We start from the raw sequence: 26,690 nt of genomic DNA on the forward strand, positions 1-26,690 counted from the left end.
TGTCTCCCTCTCTCTCTGCCCCTCCCCCACTCACGATCTGTCTCTCTCTCTCAAAAATAAATAAGAGAGAGCCAGTTTCTACCTTGAAAACAGCCTTAGGAGTGAAGATGGGCGTTTTCAGAGTTGTGCAGTTTTCTCCGGACCAGAGCTATGTGCACACTCGTGTGCCTTGGGGGGAGGGGAGCCAGCCCTGAGGCTCGGTAGCCATCTCAGCAGAAAGGCGGGCGCTCTGGGAGAGAGCAATACCTTCCCTTGAGTACTGTGGGAAGGAGGTGGCACTATTCCAGAATCTGCCTCTCTCTCTCTCTCAAAAGTAAACAAACATTAAAAAATTAAGAAAAAAAAAGAAAAAAATGCTGTAAATGAGATGCAAAATAAACTAGATGCAGTGACAGCAAGGATGGAAGAAGCAGAGGGGAGAATAGGTGAAGTAGAAGATAAAATTATGGAAAATGATGAAGCTGAGAAAAAGAGGGACAGGAAATTATTAGACCACAAGGGGAGAATTAGAGACCTAAGTGATTCAATGAAAACGTAGTAATATCCCTATCATAGGAGTTCCAGAAGAAGAAGAGAGACACAAGGGGGCAGAAAGTTTATTTGAACAAATTATAGCTGAGAACTTCCCTAATCTGAGGAAGGAAGCAGACATCCAAGGCCAGAAGCCATGAAGAACTCCCTTCAAAATCAACAAAAACTGATCACCAATATATCATAGTGAAACTGGCAAAATACAAAGATAAAGGGAGAATTCTGAAAGCAGCTAGGGACAAATGGGCCTTAACCTACAAGGGTAGACACATAAGGGTAATAGCAGACCTGTCCATTGAAACTTGGCAGGCCAGAAGGGAGTGGCAGGAAATATTCAATGCGCTAAATAGGAAAAATATGCAGCCAAGAATCCTTTATCCAGCAAGGCTGTCATTCAGAATAGAAGGAGAGATAAAAGCTTTCCCAGACAAACAAAAACTAAAGGAGTTCATGACTACTAAACCAGCCCTGCAGGAGATCCTGAGGGGAACTCTGTGAGTGGAAAGTAGCAAAGATCACAAAGGACCAGAGACATCACTACAGGCACAAAAACCTACAGATAACACAATGACACTAAATCCCTAACTGTCAATAATTACTCTGACTGTAAATGGACTAAATGACCCAATCAAAAGACACAGGGTATCAAAACAGATAAAAAAACCAAGATCCATCTATATGCTACCCGTTAGAGACTCATTTTAGACCTGAGGACACGTAAATATTCAAAGTGAGGGGATGGAAAATGCTACTGGATGTCAAAAGAAACCCAGAGTAGCCATACTTATATCAGACAAACTAGATTTTAAACCAAAGACTAACAAGAGATGAAGAAGGGCATTATATCATAATTAAGGGGTCTATCCATCAAGAAAAGCTAACAATTGTAAATGTTTATGCCCCCAACGTGGAAACCCCAAATATATAAATCACAAACATAAGCAAATGTATTGATAATAATACTGTAATTGTAGGTGACTTTAATACTCCAATTATAGCACTAGACAGATCATCTAGGCAGGAAATCAATAAGGAAACAATAGTCTTGAATGATACACTGGACCAGATGGACTTAACAAATATATTCAGAACTTTTCATCCAAAAGCAGCAGAATACACATTCTTCTCAAGTGCACATGGAACATTCTCCAAAACAGATCACACACTGGGTCACAAAACAGCCCTCAACAAATATAAAAGGACTGAGATCATACCATGCACATTTTCAGATCACAATGCTATGAAACTTGAAATCCACCAAAGAAGAAATTTGGAGAGCCTCCAAATACATGGGGGTTACTGAACATCCTACTAAAGAATGAATGGGTCAACCAGGAAATTAAAGAAATTATAAAATATATGGAAGCAAATGAAAATAACACAAGAGTCCAAACCCTTTGGGATGCAGCAAAGGCAGTCCTAAGAGGAAAATACATTGCAATCCAGACCTATCTCAAGAAGCAAGAAAGATCCCAACACAGAACCTAACCTCACATCTAAAAGAACTAGAAACAGAGCAGCTAAGAAATCCCAAAGCCAGCAGAAGAAGAGAAATAATAAAGATTAGAGCAGAAATTAAAAATATATAGAATCCAAAAAAACAGAACAGATCAATGAATCTGAGAGCTGGTTCTTTGAAAGAATAAACAAAATTGATAAAACCCTAGCCAGACTTCTCACAAAGAAAAGAGTGACGACCCAAACAGATAAAATCATGAATGAAAAAGGAGAGATCAGACCCAACACCACAGAAATACAATTATTAGAGAATACTATGAAAAATTATATGCCAACAAACTAGACAATCTGGAAGAAATGGACAAATTCCTAGGCACTCACACACTACCAAAACTCAAATGGGAAGAAATAGAAAATTTGAACAGACCCATAATCAGCAAAGAAGTTGAACTGGTTATCAAAAATCTTCCAACAAATAGAGAGTCCTGGGTCAGATTGCTTCCCAGGGGAATTCTACCAGACATTTAAAGCAGAGTTAATACCTATTCTTCTCAAGCTGTTCCAAAAGATAGAAACAGAAGGAAAGCCTCCAGACTCATTCTCTGAAGCCAGCATTACCTTCATTCTCAAAGACCCCATTAAAAAGGAGAATTACAGGTCAATATCCCTGATGAACATGGGTGTAAAAATTCTCAACAAAATACTAGCAAATCAAATTCAACAATTTTATTGAGAATTAATAAAAACTCTCAAGAAATTCAGGATAGAAGGAACATACGTTACCATCATAAAAGCCATATATGAAGTGCCCACAGATAATATCCTCGATGGGAAAAAACGGAAAGCTTTCCCCCTGAGATCAGGAACACGACAGGGATGTCCCCTCTTACCACTGTTGTTTAATGTAGTGTTGGAAGTGCTAGTCTCAGCAATCAGACAACAAAATGAAATAAAAGGCATCCAAATTGGCAAAGAAATCAAACTTTCACTTTTCATACATGACATGATACTCTAAATGGAAAACCCAAAAGACACCACCAAAAAATTGCTAGAACTGATACTGAATATAGTCAAGTCGCAGGATATAAAATCAATTGTACAGAAATTAGTTTCATTTCTATACACCAATAATGAAGCAACAGAAAGAGCTATCATGAAATCGATCCCATTTACAAGTACACCAAGAACCATAAAATACCTAGGAAGAAACCTAACCAAAAAGGTAAAAGATCTGTATGCTGAAAACTATAGAAAGCTTACGAAAAAAATTGAAGAAGACACAAAGAAATGGAAAAACATTCCATGCTCATGGATTGGAAGAACAAATATTGTTAAAATGTCGATACTACTACCCAAAGCAATCTACACATTCAATGCAATCCCAATCAAAATAGCAGAGCATTCTTCTCAAGCTAGAACAAACAATCCTACAATTTGTATGGAACCACAAAAGACCCCAAATAGCCAAAGTAATGTTGAAAAAAAAAAAAGCAAAGCTGGAGGCATCAATCCTGGACTTTAGCCTATATTACAAAGCTGCAATCATCAAGACAGTATGGTACTGGTACAAAAACAGATACATTGACCAATGGAATAGAATAGAGAACCCAGAAATGGACCCACAAAGGTATGGCCAACTAATCTTCCACAAAGCAGGAATGAGTATCCAATGGTCTCTTCAGCAAATGGTGCTGGGAGAACTGGACAGCAACAGGCAGAAGAATGAAACTGGACCACTTTCTTACACCATACACAAAAATAAACTCAAAATGGATGAAAGACCTAAGCGTGAGACAGGAAAGCATCAAAATCCTAGAGGAGAAAACCGGTAACAACCTCTTTGACTTTGGCTGCAGCAACTTCTTACTAGACATGCCTCTGAAGGCAAGGGAAATAAAGGCAAAAATGAACTATTGGGACCTCATCAAGATAAAAAGCTTCTGCACAGCAAAGGAAACAATCAATAAAACTAAAAGGCAACCAAAAGAATGGGAGACGATATTGCAAATGACATATTGGATAGAGGGTTAGTATCAGAAATGTATAAAGAACTTACCAAACTCAACACCCAAAAAACAAATAATCCAGTGAAGAAATGAGCAGAAGACATAAATAGGCACTTTTCCAAAGAAGATATCCAGATGGCTAACAGACACATGAAAAGATGCTCATCACTGCTCATTATCAGGGAAATACAAATCAAAATCATGTTGAGATACTGCCTCACACCAGTCAGAGTGGCTAAAATTAACAACTCAGGAAACAACAGATGTTAGCAAGGATGTGGAGAAAGAGAAACCCTCTTGCACTGTCAGTGGGAATGTAAACTGGTGCAGCTACTCTGGAAAACAGTGTGGAATTCCTATAAAAATCAAAAACAGAATTACCCTATGACCCAGCAATAGCACCACTAGGAATTTACCCAATGGATACAGGAGTGCTGATTCATAGGGGCATATGTACCCCAATGTTTATACCAGTGCTTTCAACAACAGCCAAATTATGGGCTGAGAACCCAAATTAAGAGCCCAAATGTCCATCAACTGATGAATAGATAAAGGAGATGTGGTGTACACACACACACACACACACACACACACACACACACACACACACACTGGAATACTACTCAGCAATGAAAAAGAATGAAATCTAATGTGGATGGAACTGGAAGGTATTATGCTAAGTGAAATAAGTCAGAAAAAGACAGTTATCTTATTTTTTACTCATATGTGGAATTTGAGAAACTTAATAGAAAACCATAGGGGAAGGAAAAATAAGTTACAGAGAGGGAGGCAAACCATAAGAGACTCGTAAATAGAGAACAAACTGAAGGTTGATGGGGGTGGGGGGTTGAGGTGGGGGGCTGAGCAGGGAAAATGAGAGATGGGCACTGAGGAGGGCACTTATCGGGATGAGCACTGGGTGTTGTATATAAGTGATGAATCACGGGAATCTACTCCCAAAGCCAAGACTACACTGTATAAATCTGCCAAAAATGAAACATAGGGTATTATTGTGAATGCTATTATAAATTACACTGAAAATCTAACACTGACAATAAAATAATTTGATTTAAAACAAAAAAGAAAAAGAAAAAAGAAAAAAAATAGCCTGTGGTAATAGGGACCCAGAAAAATTCTTTTTGTCACAGGAAACTGAACATCTTATCAGCCCAATAAAAGCCAAGGTAGAGCTCAGTCTGGAGAGCCTGATGGAATAATCTCAGGGACCTGTCATTGTATATTGCCACCCTAAAGTTTTTTATATGATGCAGTGCTCACTGCCCCTCTCTCAACATCATACTTCCTCACTGAATTACTCTTGCTTCTTTCACTCTTTCAGTCAACCAGTATAATCACCTGTACCTAAAACCCTTTGTATTGTTCTTCATTACTATTTGCAGAATATAAAATTAGACACAAAATAACATAATGAAAACACAGCATATCACTTTAAACAATGCCTATATAGGCAACTTCAGAATTGCATCTATATGTAGTCCAGACTTAGTATGTACTTACAGCCAAATGCATTGAAAAATCATGACATTATCTTATTCATAAGATAAAGACATCTACTTTAATACATTCTTTTTAATTCAGAATATCATGAGGGAAATGTGAATCACAGGAGGCCTTCTCATGAAAACACTAACAGAATCTTCCTATTCATATAAGCACCAACACAGTAAAGAATATTCAGTCACTTCTTTTACAAGTGAAAATGCATAGGTACTGTGTGAATCCTTAATTAACGCAAGAAAAGCCAATTATTTTTAGTACAAACTAATATATTTTATGCCAGTTTAAATTGTAAAATTGGAAGATGGCAAGAGTCGTCTTCACTTTGAAGTTTTACTCCTGTCTCCTGATCTACAATCATATCACTAGGTTTTACTATTCTTGTACATAGAAACTGGAGTATAAAGTGATGGAATGAAAGAGCATATCCAATTATCCACTAATTAATACTGTCCTTGAATAATCAATTGGGAAGTAGAAAGTACTTTGGTCTTATTGGAAAGTTTTACTCTTCTAGTCTCTGTTAATTATGGCTTCTAAGCTAGCTGTTTATCTTCAGATTTCTAACAATGTCATAAGACATTTAAACTAGGAAAATTAATGACACCACTGACCCCTTGAAAATTTTAGTGAATATTATTTGATCTTTCAAGGGTGAAAACTAGATTAGTCATCAGATTTCAGATGCAGGTTTCATTCTTTAGAAAAACAATAAAACTAAGAAAATAGTGAATATAAATAATCACTACCAGATAAACATCAACATTAGATTTGAAATGCAGAGTATAACATAAAGCACCAGTATCCTTAACCTCAGTGGTTACTCTTCAATACACTAAACCTACATTTTAGGCTGGAAATCTTTAATTCCTATTTTCCACAAGAAAATTTTTAAATGTAATTCCTTTAGGTCTGTCAAAATTACAGATGCAAAACTTTTCATCATCATAAGGAGCATAGATTGACAGATCTCTTGACAAAATTAGTTGGTGGATGGCTCCTAATTGGTTTGTCAACTTCAAATCATTGGTAATTTCAAACTTTAAAAACTTTGGGCTGATAGTTGGGGTGCCTGAGTTCTACTGTAAACTTGGCTGTTGACCTTCTATGAGACTTTGCTCAAGTTGCTTATCTTGTGCTTCAAGTGTCCTTTTTTTTTTTAGATTTTCTTATTTTAGATTTTAGATTTATTATTTTGGATTTTATCATTTAGTCGCATGCTCTACTGACTAGGCCAGCTGGGCACCCCTCAAGTGTCCTCACTTTAAATGGACAAAACAATACGGTCCTGTCCTATCTCACTATTATAACAAAAGATTATATGTGAACAAAGCATTTAAAGTTGTAAAGAATTTTTTAATAAAAAAGGCTATTATATAAGTATTTATAGTTTTCTAGTATTGTATCATCAGTGGACTCAAAACGATCTAATGTTCATAGAGCTTCTTACACATCAAACAATCATGGAACAGTATGCTCACTGATTAAAAATAGATCAGTCTGATCCAGTTAGAAATTGGTTAAGGAAGGTGAGTATATTCTAATTCTTAATTCCAAATAAAGGCAACAAAATAAATACATAATGCAGATGTGTTTGTACACAGAATGTTTCACATAATTGCAGATACCAAGCTTTTTTTTTTTTTTTTTTAACAAATTCAACCAGCATTATCTTATTTGAATACAGCAGGACAAAATTGGTATTTCTTTCCATCCCGAAAAAAATCATGTAAAAACTACATAAAGAATGATAAACACATTATCTCGCTTTTGGCAAAATTAGGAGACAAAATACTAAAATTAGTAGAAAGGCTGCCCAAACAATAGAGACAGAGTACGGGAACATGCTGTAGGCAGCAGAAAGAAAATTCCGCAGTTGTAGATGTCAGAAAGAACAAATTTCACTTCTTGAATGTGATGGGCACACCATAAAGTATAAATCCCTTATTTCTCTCAGTAGAAACAAGGTACATGGGCTGATAGTCAGGGCTCTCCTGGATGTGGTTTGGTCCCAAAAAGTAGAGGGGGACAGTACACATAAAAAATGATATAAACAAACTATATTTGTTAAAAGAAGTCTGTCTCTGTGGCTACGGGAGAAAAGGGACTGTCTATCTGCATTGACTGGGGCAAAATAAAGGAGGAAAAAAAGAGGAAAATCTAATAGCCAAAAAGAATGTTCACACACACAAAACTGTTACTACAGAGCAGATGAAAATCATGCCAAATACTTCACCATTAATTAATGAAACTTAATTATGCAATCAACTCTAACTTGGATTTACAAAAAACAAAATTTTACTGTCTAGAAGGATAATGACTTAAACTAGTATAGTCACTCACCTCTGATTCACATTTTATTTTTTCTTCTTCTAGAAGACGTGCAAATTCTTCTTTCTGGTGTTCAAATTCTGATTTAAGAAATGTATGTTCATAGCGGAGTTTATTATATTCGGTTCTATACTTTTCCACTTCCTAAATTAAAAGATTGCAATTTATGACAGACAAGTTTATAAATGAAATTTGTACTTACTCCAAAAATCGCTTTTGCAAATATAATTTTAAATTGCATTATATTGAAAGCCATTCTAAAAAGTAAAAAATAAGCTTAACATAAGTATAAATAAACCCTGAAAAAAAATTTTATGACAAGAATCCTATATACAGAATCAGTACATTCTTAAGAAAGTGCCAATAAAGCAAATTATCATTCAATTAACCTTATTTCCTCACTGATTCTCATAATAATAAAAATGAATAGCACATCAACACTTTTGACCTCTGGGCTTAAAAAACTAATATTTAAGAATGTAGTACACCTTTCAAAGCATAATTAATTTTTAAAAATTAACTCTACAGTAAAATAGAAAATAGCTTCCTGAAAGCCAGACAGGATGAATTCAAAGTAGATAAAAGATCATTTGAATATTTAGTACAATAACTTAAGGTTCAATCAAATAGTACAATGATAGGAGCGCCTAGGTGGCTCAGTTGGTTAAAGATCTGACTCTTGATTTTGGCTCAAGTCATGATCTCAGGTTGTGAGATCAAGCCCCTTGGAGGGACCCACACTGGGTGTAGGCCTGCTTAAGGTTCTCTTTCCTTTTATCCCTCCCTGCTCATACACATATGCTCACTCATGCCTAAAAATAACAATAATAAATTATATATAGATACAATATGTGTTATATATAATATTACAATGATAGTTCAACACACCAGTCTAAAGAATATATGTAGTACCAACCTTTCTAACCAGGAATACATGCAACTCTCTGGTATGCTTCCAATTCTGCTTACTAACACTACAAAAGTTGCCAGTATTCTAAATTCAGTAACAACTCAGGCAATAGAGAAGACGAAGGAGATACTATTTCAACATTCATCAGGTAATTAAGTAATAAGAATGCCTCCTAAAATACTCAGATCACTGTAAGTCTTTAGCTGAAAGATTTCTCTAAGCCAGTTTACAAGCCAAGAAAATGGGTTTCATGATTTTATTAGAAACATATTTTTTTTTAAGGTTTTACTTAACTTGATTGCCTATTTTAAGTCTAAGTGGCTTTGTTTACATCCCATAATTAAGTCTCCTCTCAACCGTAATGCTTTGGTTATCACCAGGAGGATATTCAAAAGACAACTTTATCAGGCCAATAAGCCATTTATAAAAGCGGATTCTACAACTGTTTCTGTGCAATGCAGCATCACTAAACTACAGCTTTCCAAACGGATTCATCTGGAAGGGGACAATATTCATTTGTTATGTGTAAGTCCTGGTCTATTTGTTAAATAAGGTTGCATATATAAGTTGTCAAGCATAGTGCTTAATATACGTCATCTTTTCCTATCCCATTGATTAAACATTTAGTCATATTATACCAATATCTCATAAAAGGAAGGAAACCTTTCAATCTAAAGGAAAACTGTAACAAATTTTTATTTTTATGAGGTTGCATGAAATATACTCTTTCGTTCCACAAATATTAATTGAGCACCTACTGTATGCTAGGAACCATTCTAGGAACTTGGAATATACAATGAACCAAACAGATAAAGGTTCCTTCTCTCATGCAACTTACATTCTAGAGATGGTAATATAGAAAATATAAATATTATACATCATATGAGAACATGATTAGTACTAGAGAAAAATAAAAAGTAGAGCAGGGTAAATGGGGGTCCAAAGGTCTAAGAAGTGATGGGAAAGGCAGGAAGAAAATTAAATGGAAATACTAGTCAAAGTTGGCCTCATTGAGAAAGTGACATTTCAATAAAGACTTAAAAAGAGAGGAGGAAGTTGGCCAAGAGATATCTGGAAGGACACTGTTCATGTCACAAGTAAGAGCTAACACAAAGATTCTTGATTTGTTCCATTTCTGGAGTGCCAAAGAAACATCAAAGAAGCCAAAGTGGATGGAGGAAAGGAAGTCGGACAGATTATGGGACCTCATCTTGTACAGCCCTAAAAGTAAGGATTCTTGAGTTAGAAGAGGTGCTACTGCAAGGCTTCTAAGAAGGGGGATAATGGTTTTAATCAGTCACATAAAGACAAATGCACAGTTCCTTCCATATAAATTACTTACTTCATCCAGATTCCTAAAACGTTCCCTCATTGGAGTTTCTAATTCTTGTTGTATCTGGGCTCGTAACAGTTCCAACTTTTGTGGAGTTAACACCTAATATGTAGAGAAATATAAAACAATTCTAAATATGAAATCACAAATATTAAAATCAAGAATTCACCAAGTTTCAACACCTAAATAAAACAATAAAATTCAATTCATAGAAATGATGCAATATACTTAACTTTACAGTAATCACTACATAAATAGAACCATTATTTGAAACAATACTTTAAGATCACAATTTCAGGGCCTCAGAGATGTCAAAAATCCCATTAACATGAGGTAAAGATACTCCCTATTATTACTATGACTGTTGAGAATAACTATGTTGGCAGCCTAGGTTACCATGCATGATACAACAGCTAACTATTTTCTAAAGCAATTAAAATAAAGGGGTAATAATTTGGTATATCACAGAGAATTCTTAAGACTTTTTTTTTAAGTTTATTTCTTTTTGAGAGACAGAGAGTGAGTGGGGGAGGGACAGAGAGAGAGAGGGAGACACAGAATCCAAAGCAGGTTCCAGGCTCTGAGCTGTCAGCACAGGGCTCGAACCCACAAACCAGGAGATCATGACCTGAGCCAATGTTGGACACTTAACCAACTGAGCCACCTAGACGCCCCTCTTCAGATTTTTTTTTTTTTTTTTTTTTTTTTTTTTTATCTTCAGACTTCTTATTTTCAATCAGAAAAGGCTGATTTTTACTCTGGCCACCGAAACAAGGTTCCTCCCTATTACAGCTCTCTGACAGAACTCAGATTTTAGGAAGTAATTACGTATTTAAGTAAGCTCTGTAAGGGCAAACACAATCCCTATTCACCATGGTGTATTTCCAACACCACACACTACTGCCTGGCACATAGATCACTCGATTATTATTTCTTGAAAGAATGAACGAATACTGGTTATAAGACAAAAACCTAGTTTATATTTACATTAATCTCTGAAAATGAAGAATAATACTCAGCTTAATTCATTCATTTATTCATCAATACTCCACACAGCCCAGAAACTTTCCAGAATACTTACTATACATAGTACTCTGCAATATATTATATAATCTACATAACATGCTGTTCTAAATACCTTACATGCATTTACCAATTTATTTAAACCTTGCAATGATCCTCAATGTAGCTATATTATCATCCTTTTTTTATAGAAACTGAAGTATACACAGAGCCTAACTTTCTAAAGATCACAAAAACTCACAGGAAACATTTCTAACTCTGTAAGAAGTTCAAACTCTCATATGAAAAATAACTTATGCATACAAATAACTACAAAAATAACCAATATAAGCTCATCAAACAGGTAAAAAGAGAAGATTTTATGTATAGAAATAGTGCCACATCAAAGGAATAGGAAAACTAAAGCTTCAATAGAACACAAAAACTAAGAATGGATAACACTTTAAATTCCTTGGGGAGAAAAATGATCCTCAAAGGTAAGCTAAAGGCATTTTGAATTGAACCACACTAAGCACCATAGACAATTTAGAATCCTGGATCCCTGTGCATTAATACTCTCTAGATACTGTGATGATCAAGGCCATGTTGAAACATTTCCAAATGCCACCTAGCAGAGCTGCACCCCGGCTAGAAACAAAAGGGAAGGGTACAGAGTAGAAAATTCCTAGGTATGAGGTTTACACTCTTATAATTTACTCAGTATTCAGTAGTACTTTTAAAAAAAAAAATGTTTTTTACTTAAAATGAATATAATTACATAAATAAAATAATTGAAACAAAAAATATTAAAAACCTAAGTCTTTTTTACTTCAGTCATCCAGTTTCCCTCTTAAGAAGCTATCATTGCTAGGGGCGCCTGGGTGGCTCGGTTGGTTAAGCGTCCGACTTCAGCCCAGGTCACGATCTCATGGTCCATGAGTTCTCGTGGTCCGTGAGTTCGAGCCCCATGTCGGGCTCTGGGCTGACAGCTCAGAGCCTGGAGCCTGTTTCGGATTCTGTGTCTCCCTCTCTCTCTCTGCTCCTCCCCCGTTCATGCTCTCTCTCTGTCTCAAAAATAAATAAACATTAAAAAAAAAAAAAAAGAAGCTATCATTGCTAATTTTTATGTATTCTTCTTGAAATAATATACAAATATATACACACACACAACTTTTAATTTTTACATAAAGAAAGGCATGCTATACATATGTCTCTGTGCCTTGGTTATTCACTGAAGGTATTCAAGCTTAAGAATGGCATCACCATACCTACATTTTAGGAAGAAGCAAAATGGATCAAAACCTTTGGCAGGAGAAAACTGGTGACTATGGGGGGAAAACAATTTCAGTGAATGGAGTTGGGAAACCAGATAGAAAGCTCTTGCTACAATCTGGTTTATGATGTCAAGAGTCTGGGTAATATCATCAGGAGTCCAAACTGAGAAGAGGTGGTAATTAAAAGGAACAGAGTAATAATAGATAAGCCTTATTTGATTCCTGTTTCAAAAAAACCAACTTTAAGCAAGCAAAACTGTGGGAAAATGAGGGAAATGTCAACAAAGATGCAATATAAAAAAGATATTAAGGAATAAGTACTTTTAGGTATGATAATGTCATTATGACTATGCTTTTAAAGGAGAGATTGCCTTGGGATGTAATAAAGATACATACTAAAATATTTTGAGTTGAGATAATATGATTTGTGTCAAAATAATCCAGAGTGGTTCAAGGACAGAGCAGGGATGTCAGAAGATAAAACAAGACTGGTTGAGAGATGGTAATTATTGAAATTATTGATGGTGGGTGATGGGTATGTGAGGATGCAATACAACCACCCTCCCTACCTCAGGGCTTGTTTGAGACTTCTGTGATTAAAGGTTAATTAGAAATGGGGGCGCCTGGGTGGCGCAGTCGGTTAAGCGTCCGACTTCAGCCAGGTCACGATCTCGCGGTCCGTGAGTTCGAGCCCCGCGTCAGGCTCTGGGCTGATGGCTCAGAGCCTGGAGCCTGTTTCCGATTCTGTGTCTCCCTCTCTCTCTGACCCTCCCCGTTCATGCTCTGTCTCTCTCTGTCCCAAAAATAAAATTAAAAAAAAAAAAAAAAGAAATAAAAGTGCTTCCACTTCCAACAGATGGCATAAAAGAAATCAGATTTATTCTCCTGCTAGAATAAAAGAAGAGACAAAAATCCGTTTTCAAGACAATGGGCCTAATAAAGCAACAGAGATCTCTGAGAGACAAACAACAAAGAAAGTAAGCTTTGAGAATGCTGCCAGGCCACAGGAAGGGATATCCAGGCGATGTCTGATGGACTCTCTGACCTAAGCAAATGGAACTGAGAATCCAGAAGGAGCAGTGTGGCAAGAGTCACAAGACAGGGTACCAGAAAAGAGGGTGGCACACAAAATTATGAAGACCTGCAAAAGGTCCCTGTTGACTCATTCAGTAGAGTACCCCAATCAGCACATGCATGTATAGAAAATATTTAATTAAGGCCAGGAAAAGAACAATCTGAAAGAATTAGATGGATAAGTAATCTGAACTCACACAGAGGTATGAATAGTTGTTTTTCCCAAAAGTCAGGCTGAAAAACTTCATTTCACTGAGAAATGAGTACTGAGAAGGTTCTCAGTATTGACAAATAAGGAGCACTAAACATTAACCTGCTCTCAACCAATCTTAAAAGCAAGACTCAGAAAGATGAAACTGCTTCCAAGTAACTGTCCCAGAACAGTTTTTGTCCCAGAGTTTGTCCCAGAACAAAGCTCAAGAGTATTTACCAGAACACAAAACCATCTAGTATTCAAAATAAAATTAACAATGTCTAGCATCCAAAAAAATTTATCAGACATGCAAAGAAGCAGGAAAATATTACCCACAATAAACAAGAAAATCAACCAACCAAAACCAACTCAGAAGTGATACAGATTTGAGAATTAGCAAAGACATTAAAAGTTATTATAATTGAATTCCATATGTTTAAAAAGCTAGAGAAAATACTGAACATGTTAAGTAGATATAAGGAAGGTATGAAAAAGATCAAAATTGGACTTCAGATTAAAAACTACAATTTCTGAAATGAAAATACACCATATGGGATTAATGGCTGCTTAGACACTGCAGAAGAAAAAAGATCAGTGAACTTGAAGACATGACACCAGAATCTATCCAAAATGCAACAAGGAGACAAAAAAGATTGAAAATAAATGAACTGAGAGTGAACTATGGTAGAACTTTAAGTAGCCTAATAATGGGATCACCAAGGAGATCAAAGAAGGCAGAAAACACTTTTTTCTGAAGTAATGTACAACAATTTACTATATGTGATAAAAACTGTAAGCCCATAGACCAAAGAAGCTCAATAAATCCTAAGTACCAGAAAGATGAAGTACAAGGCATGTCAATCAAATTGCTCAATATCAGCAATAAAGAGGAGGGCCTGGCTGGCTCAGTCAGTAGAGCGTGCAACTCTTAAAATCAGAGTCGTGCTTCAAGCCCCACATTGGGTGTGGAGCCTACTTAAAAAAATAAATTCAGCAATAAAGAGAAAATCTTAAGAGCAGCCAAGAAAAAAGAAGACTCACTGCATACACAGAACAAAGATAAGAATGACAGCAAATTTCGTATGTGAAAAAATATCTGTGAAAAGAGAGAGCAATACCTTTAAAGTACTAGGGAGACAGTCAACCTAGAAATCAATACTCAGCAAAAATACCTTTAAAATCAATTATTTTTTGATATATAAGAGCTGAAAAAAATTCTCACCAATAGATCTGTACTATAAGAAACGTTAAAGAAAATCTTTAAGAAAGTAGAAAAATAATACAAATGGAAATATGGATCCACACAAAGAGAAAAGAACACCGAAGTTGGTAACTACATAAGAGTCTTATGATCTACAAGCTCTCTGATAAAAGTCTCTGTAAGATTTTTTTTTTTATCTCTTAAGAATCTTCTAAAAAACAAGCACACTCACTAAAAAAAAAAAAAAAAAAATTTATCCTCCTCCCGCCCCCCACGAAAACACACATAGAGTTAGAGAGTTTTCCCCATGCTATTTTAGGAGGAAAGTATGCTGTGTCTTAGACTTCTAATGGAATACTGCCACCACTTGTCTCAAAAGAAATTTAACAAAAATGTGTCATTACCTATATTAAATCTGTATTATACCAACACTTGTTATGTTGATAAAAAACAGACCAATTATTTTCCAAAGAATGTTTTAACTTAAGAAGGCAAATATTGCTGTGCCAGAGGTTCTTAACAAGTTAATGACAAACTGAATAATGAATTTTGCCAAGCTTCCTAGCGGCCAAATAAAATGGGAAAAAACTGGCTTATAAACTTTCAATTGCCTGGCAGCATAAAGAAAGCACATACATTTCTGGTAAAGTAACTTTTAAAATTTGTATCAGAAAATATATCAAATAACTCATATTAAAAAAAAAAAAGATTTGGCTAACATGGTACATAACAATAACAATAGCTAACATGTTCTAACTACTTATTATATCAAAGCACTGTACCAACACTTCCTATGCATTGTCTCATTTCATCTTTACAATCATCCTAAAAGTCCGACACTATTACTATTCCCATTCGCTACAACTACACCAATGAGACAGAAATATTCTGACTGTCTTTTCTATCACTTTTCTATAAAAGCCAAAGGGGTATTAAATCTTAACTCAGAAAAGGCATTCTGCAGGTAGACAAGATAATACATGTTTATTCTGAAAATCATCTTTCATAAACATTTATTAAAATATTTCTTGCTGATTCTGCTTTGTTGAATTGACTTTATTCAACCCACAATTTGTACAAATTGCAAACATCCATAAAGCAAACAGCTACATTGCTTCAACATGTGTATATAAATATATAGAGAGATCTTTCTTTAGCTTATTTTTGCCAGATACATATCATATAGAAACCAGTTATGTTTATCTTGAAAAACAGAAACTTTACCAGATAAATTATATTTGCCAATGAACATCTGGGAAGTTACCACATGGAGAAATGTCCTAAGTTATTTTGTGTAGATCCAAGGAATAGCACAAGAACCAACAGAGAGACCACAGGGAGGATGATTTCATTTCAACATGAGCGGGAAAATATTCAACACACTCCAATCCATAAATGGAATTGGATCACTTTAAACGTTCACTGGGTTCTCTTGCACTGAAAGCAATGAAGCAGAGAATAAAAATCCCTGTGTCACAAATGTTCTAAAAAGGAATTCTGCTTTGGATAGTGTGTTAGTTTCCTAGAGCTACCATAACAAAATACCACAAACTAGGTATCTTAAAACAACAGAAATTTATTGTCTCACAGGCTAGAAGTCCAAAATCAAGGTGCCAGCAAGGCCACACTCCCTCTGAAAACGGTAGGGAAGGATCCTTCTTTGCATCACTCTAGCTCCTGGTGGAGTGCTGGTGATCCTGGCCATTCCTTGGCAGTTGCAGCACTTGGACCTCTGCTTCTGTCACTATAGGATTATTCTCCCCACCTCCCCCGCTGCCCTCACCCATGTTTCTGTCTTTGTGTCTGTTCTCCACTTCTTCTAAAGACACCAGTCAAACTGGATTAAGGACCCATCATCCTTCAGTATGGCCTCATCTTAACTAATTACATCTGCAAAGACTCTATTTTCAAACAAGGTCACATTCTGACGTACCGAGCATTAGAAATTCAACATACCTTTTTGGCAGACACAATTTAACTCATGACAGACAGGAAAAAATGAGAGAATTATCTAAGATGCTTAAGCTTTAGGTACATATGAGAGAAGAACATTGTATTATATATGAACAGAACATTTCCAATTCATTCATTTGTTCTATTTACTCATGTCATTCATTTGACAAATACTTGCTACTATAAAATATATAAATACAAATATAAATATACTTGAGCACTGGAGACACACTGAAAAAAGCTCCTGCCCTACGGAGGCTGCATTCAAATAGAGTAAAAATGGCCATCATTTAGGAGTATCTATCTATTCTGTCAGACATTGTACTAAAAATCTACATGTTATCTCATTAGTCTTCACAACAACCTGTTAGTTAACAACTTTTACCCTCTTTACATGACAAAACAAAGGCATAAAAACCACTGTTTGTTGAAGGCCATCATCTCATTGGTGAATTGACCCATTTTTGGTTATAAAAATCACCTTTTTATCTTAAGTGACACTCTTTTTGTCTAGAAGTCTATTTTATCCGATACTAATATAAACACTCCAGTCTTCTTAAGCTTATTGTTTGTATGCACTTGGTACAAATAGCATGTCTAGAAGTTACTCTGAAGAAACAGAGTAATTATATGTGCAATGCCTAAAGAATACTTTGAATTCCTTGGGTTCAGTGCTCACTGATTCTCATTTACGTAGGTCTCTGACTATTGCAAAACAAATTAATCCACCAATTCTATAGGCTTGAATTACATTTCCCTACTCAACTCCTATTTCTGAGGTTTTTATTTGTTTAAATGTCCCAAATAAACCTAGGAATGAAACAGCACAGGAGAGGCTCCAACCCAAGCTTAATGGTGGTGTTTCCAACAACGGAAGATTTCAAGACACTGAATGACCAACTTTTAACACTGCTGTCAAAGAAATCCATGAATTGGGTGATAACGCCATACTTACTAGATGAAAGGTAGCTTTTTACTCTATCAACTTACAATTCCAATATTAAAAATACCTTATTATTTGTACCAAGCACTTGATAAGCAGAAATACACAGTTGGTGTCACTTAGAGATTAAATGAATACAGGAGAATTATCACTGCTAATATCTACTAATTTTTAATTTATGGTAAGTTTGACTGGTGCTATAGTTAAGTTTGGCTCTGGTCTATTTTCTAGGCAAATGAGAAATGAAACTATAATCAGTACTTCAGTATCAACTATTTTTTGCTTTAGAAACACCATTTACCTTCCATTACACACATAAATTATGTGCCCATATTGTTTTCATAGTCTTTTAAGTGGCCCCTTAAAAATAACTATCAGTCTTGTGAACTATACCTCAATAATAAAAATAATTTTTAATAAAAAATAAAACCTCGAAAAAACCTATAAGTCTTTTTTAAGCTCAGTTTCAATCATAATACTTAAAGGAGAATTAGTAAAACTTTAAAAAATACTCTTTAACTCTGAATATTTATCAATTCAAACCAGCCTTTCCCCTAATTATTCTGAATAGCACAATACCTAAATCAGAACAGGTAATTTAATACAAATTTGCATAAAATAACAGCTTCATGGTTAAACCCTATGTGGTAGCTAACATTCTAGAATATATGAAAGAATATTAAATTATACCACCTGGAAATATAGCAAAATACTCATTAAGAATACAGGCAGAACTCACCAAATTTACCAGTATCTGACTACTTTTGTACCATAGGCACAAAGGGCAGGCTTCCCCAAGATGGGCCAGTTGGCATGAAGATTATTTTGACTTCAAAGTAATCAAAACCCCACAGATTCAGGAAAAGCTCTTTACTTCTCCCTCAACTGCCTAAATTTAATTGGAAAGGAGAACCTATACCAAGAGGAGAGCTATTAACAGAGGTTCCTCTGTTAATAAATTTGACCACTTAACAGGGCAACCTTTGTCTTCCAAACATCTCCTCTCACCATCCTGATAATGATCTTCTTTCCCCTGTATCCCCAGACTTTATGGGTCTCCCTAGCTCAGGATGTCACATAAGCATCCTGTTGCCTGCCTTTGGAATTCTGTGTGTGTGGATTCTGAATACTTACCAAACTAAATTTGATTTTCTTTTGTTAATTTGTCTCATATCCATTTGATTCTTAGTCCAGCTTAGAAATACTTTGAGGTGCAGAGGAAATTTCTTCCCAATAGTACTCACTGAAATATATCTTCTTCTTACCTGCAGTTTCATTTCTTCTAAGTCTTTAGTTTTCTCTACTAATTCCCCTCGTAGCTCTTCAAGCAGCAGCTGAAATTTTTCCTGGTGAGTTTGCTTTTCATTTAATAGGCGCTTGAGTTCATTTTGTGACTTTATGTACTCATCTTGCAACCTGATTTTTTTAAAAAAAGAACTCAATTTTAAGGATATCCTTTACTTTCTAATGACCTTACTTTATGTAAAATCAACCAACACTACAGAACAAGACCTTATTCCATTAAATTCACAAACATCTTTTCTTTATAGAGTTTCACTTAATTATTAACACTGTAGTTTATAAATACAATTTTACTTACGGGGCGCCTGGTGGCTCAGTTGGTTAAGCATCTGACTCTTGATTTCAGCTCAGGATATGATCTCACGGTTCATGGGTATGAACTTCGTGTCATGCTCTGCACTAACAGTGTGGAGCCTGCTTGGGATTCTCTCTTCCCTCTCTCTGCCCTCCCCCCACCCTCTCTCTTTCAAAATAAATACAATTTTACTTGAGGGGGAAAAACACACTTAGCCACCTAGATACATTTAATTTTCTAGGTCTTGCTACTTTCAAAGCAAAACTTTTATCAACTCAAAAAACACTTGAGACCATGGTTAGTTTTGAATTAACTAATTTTAAAGCGAAAATTTTACTATTAAAAAGTTTTAAAACTATATACTGCAAACTAACAAAAATATACTGTATGTTCCAGAACAAATTCAGACAAAAAAATATTTAATAAGGCCCCTCACCTCCAAATTTAAGCAACTTACCTTGTGTGTTCAGCTTTAAGAGTCTGATAGTTAGTTTTATGATGTTCACATCGTAACCTTTCATCAATTAACATTTTTTGCACCTCAGACTGAGAATATGTCAGCCCACTGTCTCCACCAGGAGGAAATGTGGTGGGAAAAGTGTCCATACTGTTAAGTGAGCAAATCACCATGAAAAGTAAGTTCTGGCTTCCTTATTGTCTTAGTTTTCTTTTCAAGAGTATTTTCCACTTCCTTCTTGCTAAGACAGACACTCAGGATACCAAATTATACCTGCACAGAGAAATGAACTTGGTTAGTGATGAGTTAAACTCTTTCAGTGTTACAGTCTTTTTATCATTTCTTGTTATTCAACTATCATTTCTATAACAAAGCCCAATTTTCAGATTTCTAATTTTTCATAAAACAAAAAGAACAAAGTTGAATCATACCTTAACAAATCTTCTTTACTTCCACACCAAGCTTATGTGACCATCAATTTCACATCTTCAAGTACTGACCTAACTAGAACTACCAACTTTTCCAGTTTAGGTCCTCTTGGATTCACAAACCACAGATAGTTCCTGAAGCTACTGGGGTAAACTTGAAAGAAAGATCCTAGTACAAAATCCACACTGTGAAATCAGGGGAAAAGCCATCTGTAACTTGGCAAATGGCTAGAGAAAATTATAATGTTCACAAAGATGACCTCCAACAAGTAACTATGTCTGTGATTAATCCTACAAAGGGTCTTTTATTTGACACAAGGTGAGCTGTACTCATGCTATTGACTCAGAAGAGAAATCAGTCCACACACAAATGTTGATCACCTATGTGTTTGCGCTGTACTATGAACAGGAAACTAAATCACCCCAGGTATCCCCAAAAGCACTGATCCAGGATTATGAAAGTAACTAAATGTTTGTCTAGAAGTAAAAAATAAGGACAAAGTGTTCTTATTGTAAATAATTAAAAATGAAAGTTTTAATCAAAACAATTCTGCCCCCTTTAGCTTTCTTAATCTTTGTCAAGACTATTTTATCTTTCCCTAATAGCATCTCCACTGGTCATGGGTTATCATGAAATACCTTTTCTTTCTACAAGAAAAGATCTTTAGCATACACAAACCAATGGCAAATTACTCAGTCTCTCTTGTATTATACCATTTCTGATAAATTAATGTGATGTCTGCATATTACCTAAGATGACTTTTAAACTAAAATAAAGTTACTTTGGTTTCCTGTCAAATCACATTTTAACAGAAGGAAAGAAGTCCTTCAAGAAAACTTCACATATTATTCATGTTAAATGTGCAACAGTGCACTGTTTGTAGCAGCTGCCACGGTATTATCCTGTCAAAAGTATACATGTGTCAGGGAATTAACTAACTGGATCATAAAACTGGCACATAATTTTGAGTCTGCTTTTTGATCCAAATTAATTTTTAAGAGATAGAAACATGCAATGTTAACTTATCTCATACTTTCTAATGATACCACCAAAAGGCATTATAAGGCTTAAATTTTAATTAGCTAAAAGCTTAAACTACATAAGAAAAAACCAACAGCTACCCTTTAGTCCCACTACTAGTGAAACAAAGATTTCCAAGATAAAATGAATAATTTTATTTTCTATTCTAGTGGACAGCAAATATTCTAACTCCTACGTTAAAATGGAAGTTAAGGGTGGCTCAGTCAGTTGAGCGTTCGACTCTTGATTCCAGCTCAGGTCATGATCTCATCGTTCGTAGGTTCGTGCCCCACGTCAGGCTCTGTGCTGACAATGCTGAGCCTGCTTGGAATTCTCTCTCCCACTCCCTCTGCCCCTCCCCCCCCCACCCACGTGCACATGCGTGTATACCTTCTCTCTCAAAAAAAAAAATAAAATAAAATGGAAGTCCCCATAGAAATAAAATTCAACGAGACCTGGATATTTTAGGAAAATCGAGTTAATGATTTAAATTCTTCCCTTCTGGCAGTAAAATCTACTACAAGTAGTTTTCAGGACTTCACTAATTGCAGGATATCCATTTCTTAATCAGCACAACCATTACCTTGTTAACCTTAAAAAACAAAAACAAAAACAAAACAAAACAAAAAGCAGTGTTTCTTCTTCTAGCTGGTATAGTAAAGTAGCATCCAGGTACAAGGTCAAGTCCATCTCTTCCTGTTGGGTCTACAATTGGTAGGGAATGAGAGCTCCCCTTGCTGAACCTCCCAACTTCATTTTAATGAGGTTTCCCTTTATTAGTTTTCATAACGTCATCTCCAAATCTAGTTCTGTTGCAAATGTATCTGTATTGCCCTCTGGTATTTTCTTGACTCAAAGTTATGAACTCCTGGGTTTCATCTGCCAATAGTCTTTTTCAGACTTTTTTCCCCTGTTAATTTCAGAATCACAGAAAACTATCTGCTTATTTGCCAAGTCTTACCAAGGTCAGAATGAATTTTTTATCTGTTTTTGGGTATTTTGCAGATATATTGTCCTCCAGTTCACCAGTAATCAATTTATCAATGAAAATCTTGGAAAATATAGTTATGGTAGTCCTCCAAGAAGATATCTAGTAACATAGACAGAAAGGCCTCATAAAACATAAGTCTTTCTCTGAACTTCAAAAGTGGTTCCACAATTCTATATTCAAGCTTACAAAGAAACAACTTCTAAATTTCATGCTAATTATATAAGGAGGCTTTTAGCAAAAAACAAAAATCCCAATTAGCTTAAACGCTGTGGGAAGTGTTTTACCAATCTCTTATACCAAGAAATCTGAAGATAGCCTTCACTTCCAGTAATAAAGGACTAGGTAATTTAGATCATGCTTCCTGCCTAGGACAAGAAAATCTGGACATATGTTTTAAAAATCTGCTTGAAGACACTGGAAAACTAACGAGAGAATAAATATTTACTGAAATGGGAACAAGGGAAGATGTGAACGCAGAAAGAGGAGACTGGAATTTGGGACCACTGTTCTCCTAGGGGCATTTGCCAGTTCCAGAGACTGGGAGACTGAATGCCTTCTGACAGTCTTCATATTCAAAGACACAGACTAGAACAGCAAGGAGAAGGCCTGGTGAACACCCCCCTCCATTTTGGATACAGACTTTAAAGGCTTACCCTTATTATTGCTACTAAGGGTAATTCAGGTGAATTATATTAGAATAGGCTGCAACTTGCTCTAAAAAATAATTTTACAAATAAATATGACACAATAAAATTTTTTTATAAATTTTAAAACTCAAGTCATGGGAAGATAAGAGAACATGAACTAAAGTCACAAGAAGCAAAAGTATTTAAATAGATAACATGAGGGGCGCCTGGGTGGCTCAGTCGGTTAAGCATCCGACTTTGGCTCAGGTCATGATCTCGCGGTCCGTGAGTTCGAGCCCCACATCAGGCTCTGTGCTGACAGCTCAGAGCCTGGAGCCTGTTTCAAATTCTGTGTCTCCCTCTCTCTCTGACCCTCCCCCATTCATGCTGTCTCTCCCTGTCTCAAAAATAAATAAACGTTAAAAAATAAAAATAAAAAAATAAAAAAATAGATAACATGAGAGCCTCACTATTAGAGTTGTTAGACAACGATTCTAAAAGAAATTTTCTTATATCAATATTATGTATAAGACAATAGGAAACAAGGTTGAGAATCTTGTAAGAGAATTCAAAACCATAAAAAGGAACCAATGCAAACTCTAACACTCAAAAATTCTATAACCAAAAGTAAAAACTCAATGCACAAGTAGCATAACAGCCAAGATAAAACATACTTTAAGAAGGAATTAGAAGTTAAAAGAAAATATTCAAGATAAATTAGGAAGAGAAACAAGAATGAAAAATACAAAAAAGGAAATAAATACAGAAAATAAAGTTAAAATGTCATTCTAACAGATATGCCATTGAGTCCCAGAAGGAGAGAGAAGAGTATAGAAGCAATACCTGCAAAATAAATAGGTAAATAGATACTTGAGAACCTCCCCCCAAAATGTTCTAAAAACCCCAAAGACATAAATAAAAAGAATTCCACCTACATCACATTAAGAAATCTGCACCTAAGAACATCACCTTAAGATCTTCCTAAAGAAAAAGGGAAAACCTTAAGATCAGTCCAGAAAAGAGACGTGTCTTGAAAATAACCAATAGAACTGACTTCAACAATGAAAGCCAGAACACGATACCTTTATAGTACTGAAAGAAAATAACTGCCAAACTAACATTCTATAAATATAGCAAAAAAAAAGGAAAATCTTTAGAGAATAGTGGTAAAATAAAGACATTTTCAGACAAATGGAACAAATTCATCCCAGAAGATGCACAGCAAAAGAAACAGTAAAGGAGTCTTCCATACACAAGGAAAATTACCTTAGATGTGAACTGGACAATGCAAAAATAAAGATAATTGGAAATATGTGCATAATTCTAATTGGACACAGACTGCATAAAATAATACCTTAGGATTTCTTAACAGATATAGTCTTATAATACATAAAGAAATGGCATCTAAGTCAGTAAAGGTAGAATTACAAGTGTTACAGAGCCCTTGCACTGTATAGGAAAGGCTAAAAGTATCAATGAATATTACACTTTGAGAAGTCAAAGATGCATAATATAATCACTAGGAAAGGGGTGGGAAAATTATAGCTCATGAGCCACATTTGGCCTGTATTCTTCTTTTGCATAGTCCCAAGCCAAGAATGTTTTAAGAGCTTAAAAAAAAAAAAAAAGAAAAACAATGAATACAGATGAAAAAATCCTCAACAAAATATTAACAAGTTGAATCCAATAATGTATAAAAAGATTTATACATCATGACCAAGTAGAATTTATTCCAGGCATGCAAAGCTGGTTCAACATTTAAAAAACGTCAATTAACATAATCCATTACACGAATAGACTAAAGCAAAAAAATCACATGATCTTATCAATAGATGCAGAAAAAGTACTTGACAAAATCCAATACCCATTCATAATTTTAAAAACTCAACAAACTAGGTATGGAGGGGAGCTTTCTCAACTAGATAAAGAACATGTATAAAAACTCTACAGCTAACATCATAGAGGTGAGAAAATAGAAATTTGTCCACTAAGATCAAGAACAAATAAAAACGTCCCCTCTCACCACTTCTTTTCAATATCATAATGGGAAGTCTTAGCTAATGTATTAAGCCAAAAAAATAAAATAAAACACATACAAATACAGAAGGAAGAAATAAAACGGTCTTTCTTTGCACAGGACATGATTATCTGTGTAGAAGATCAAATTTTTAAAAAATACTCCTGGAACTGATAAACATTATAGCAAGGCTGCAGGATAGAGTTAACACAAAAAAGTCTATCAGGGCACCTGGGTGTCTGAGTCAGTTAAGAGTCCAACTCTTGGTTTTGGCTCAGGTCATGATCTCATGGTTCCCAAGTTCAAGCCCCCCAGCGGGCTCTGCACTGACAGTGCAGAGCGTGCTTTGGATTCTCTCTCTCTCCCTCTCTCTCTGCCCCTCCCACATTCTCTCTCTCTCAAAATAAACACATAAACAAACAAAAAAAGTCTATCACTTTCCTATGTATCAGCAATGAACAGAAGAAATTTGAAATTTAAAATACCATTTACATTAGTACTCCCCAAAATGAAATAGCTATAAATTTAACAAAACATGTACATTTTTTAATATGAGGAAAATTACTAAACTTTGATGGAAAAAAAACAACAACAAAGAACTAAATAAATGGAAAGATACTCTATGTTCATGGATAGGAAGACTCAATACTGCCAAGATGTAAGTTCTTCCCAACTTGATGGACAGATTCAATACGATCCCCAAAAGTTATTTTGTGGATATCAACAAACTAATTCTAAAGTTTATGCACAGAGACAAGAGACACAGAATAGCCAATACAATATTGCATAAGAACAAAGTCAGAGGACTGACACTATCTGACTTTGAAACTTACCATAAAAGCAAAAGTATGAGAGCATGATATTGAAAAAAATAACAAATAGATTACTGGAACAGAAGAGTCCACATATAGACTAAACTATAGTCAACCGATCTTTGACACAGGAGCACATGCAAAAGTAATGCACGTGCCAAAAAAAAGTGGATCTAGGTAGATGTTATACCTTCCACAAAAATTAGCTCAACTGTACATAAATATAAAATGCAAAACTATCAAATTCCTGGAACATAACAAAGGTCCCTGGTATGACAGTGACTTTTTAAATACACAACCAAGGGCAAGATCCATGAAAGAAATAACTGGTGAGTTACACTTCATTAAAATTTAAAACTTCTGCTCTGTGGGGGCTCCTGGGTGGCTCAGTCAGTTAAACATATGACTTGGGCTCAGGTCATGATCTCACGGTGAGTTCGAGCCCTGAACCGGGCTCTGGGCTGACCGCTCGGAGCCTAGAGCCTGCAATGGATTTTGTGTCTGCCTCTCTTTCTTCCCTTCCCCTGCTCACACTCTGTCTTTCTCTCTCTCAAAAATAAATAAACATTAAAACTTCTGTTCTGTGAATGACACTGTCAAGAGAATGAGAAGAGAAGTCATAGACTGGGAGGAAATATTTGAGAAAGACCTATCTGATAAAGGGCTATTAAGCAAAATACACAAAGTCAGACTCAACAATAAGAAAACAAACAACTGAATTAAACAATGGCCCAAAGGCCTTAACACACCTCTCACCAAAGAAAGTACACAAATGGCAAATAAGCATATGAAAAGATGTTCAACAACGTAAGTCATTAGGTAATTGCAAATTTAAACAATAAGGTACTACTAAAAACCTATCAGAATGGCCCAAATACAAACAATGACAACACCAAATGCTGGTGAAAATGTGGAATAACAGGAACTCTAATTTATTAGTCTTACCATATAGTCCAACAGCACTCTGTGTTATTTACCCAAATTAGATGAAAACTTACATTCACACACACACAA

The 26,690-nt window shown here is 35.4% G+C and overlaps 1 protein-coding gene across 4 annotated transcripts in view; it reads right to left on the reverse strand.

Annotated features, from left to right (window-relative positions):
* Positions 1-26,690, reverse strand: part of CEP83 (centrosomal protein 83) — a 120,357-nt gene that overhangs the window by 64,124 nt on the left and 29,543 nt on the right. For 2 of the 4 annotated variants that reach the window (XM_042992899.1, XM_042992901.1), the window contains 5 exons: positions 22,192-22,320; positions 19,782-20,054; positions 18,993-19,143; positions 10,097-10,189; positions 7,857-7,988 (listed from right to left, as the gene is read on the reverse strand). In XM_042992899.1, coding sequence (XP_042848833.1) covers positions 7,857-7,988; positions 10,097-10,189; positions 18,993-19,143; positions 19,782-19,954 — 549 coding nt within the window. In that variant the 5' untranslated portion in view covers positions 19,955-20,054; positions 22,192-22,320. The remainder of the gene's footprint in view (positions 1-7,856; positions 7,989-10,096; positions 10,190-18,992; positions 19,144-19,781; positions 20,055-22,191; positions 22,321-26,690) is intronic. The other 2 variants (XM_007085624.3, XM_042992900.1) reach the window with 1 other exon arrangement.

Source organism: Panthera tigris, chromosome B4, assembly GCF_018350195.1.
Source record: "Panthera tigris isolate Pti1 chromosome B4, P.tigris_Pti1_mat1.1, whole genome shotgun sequence".
Classification (NCBI taxonomy): domain Eukaryota; kingdom Metazoa; phylum Chordata; class Mammalia; order Carnivora; family Felidae; genus Panthera; species Panthera tigris.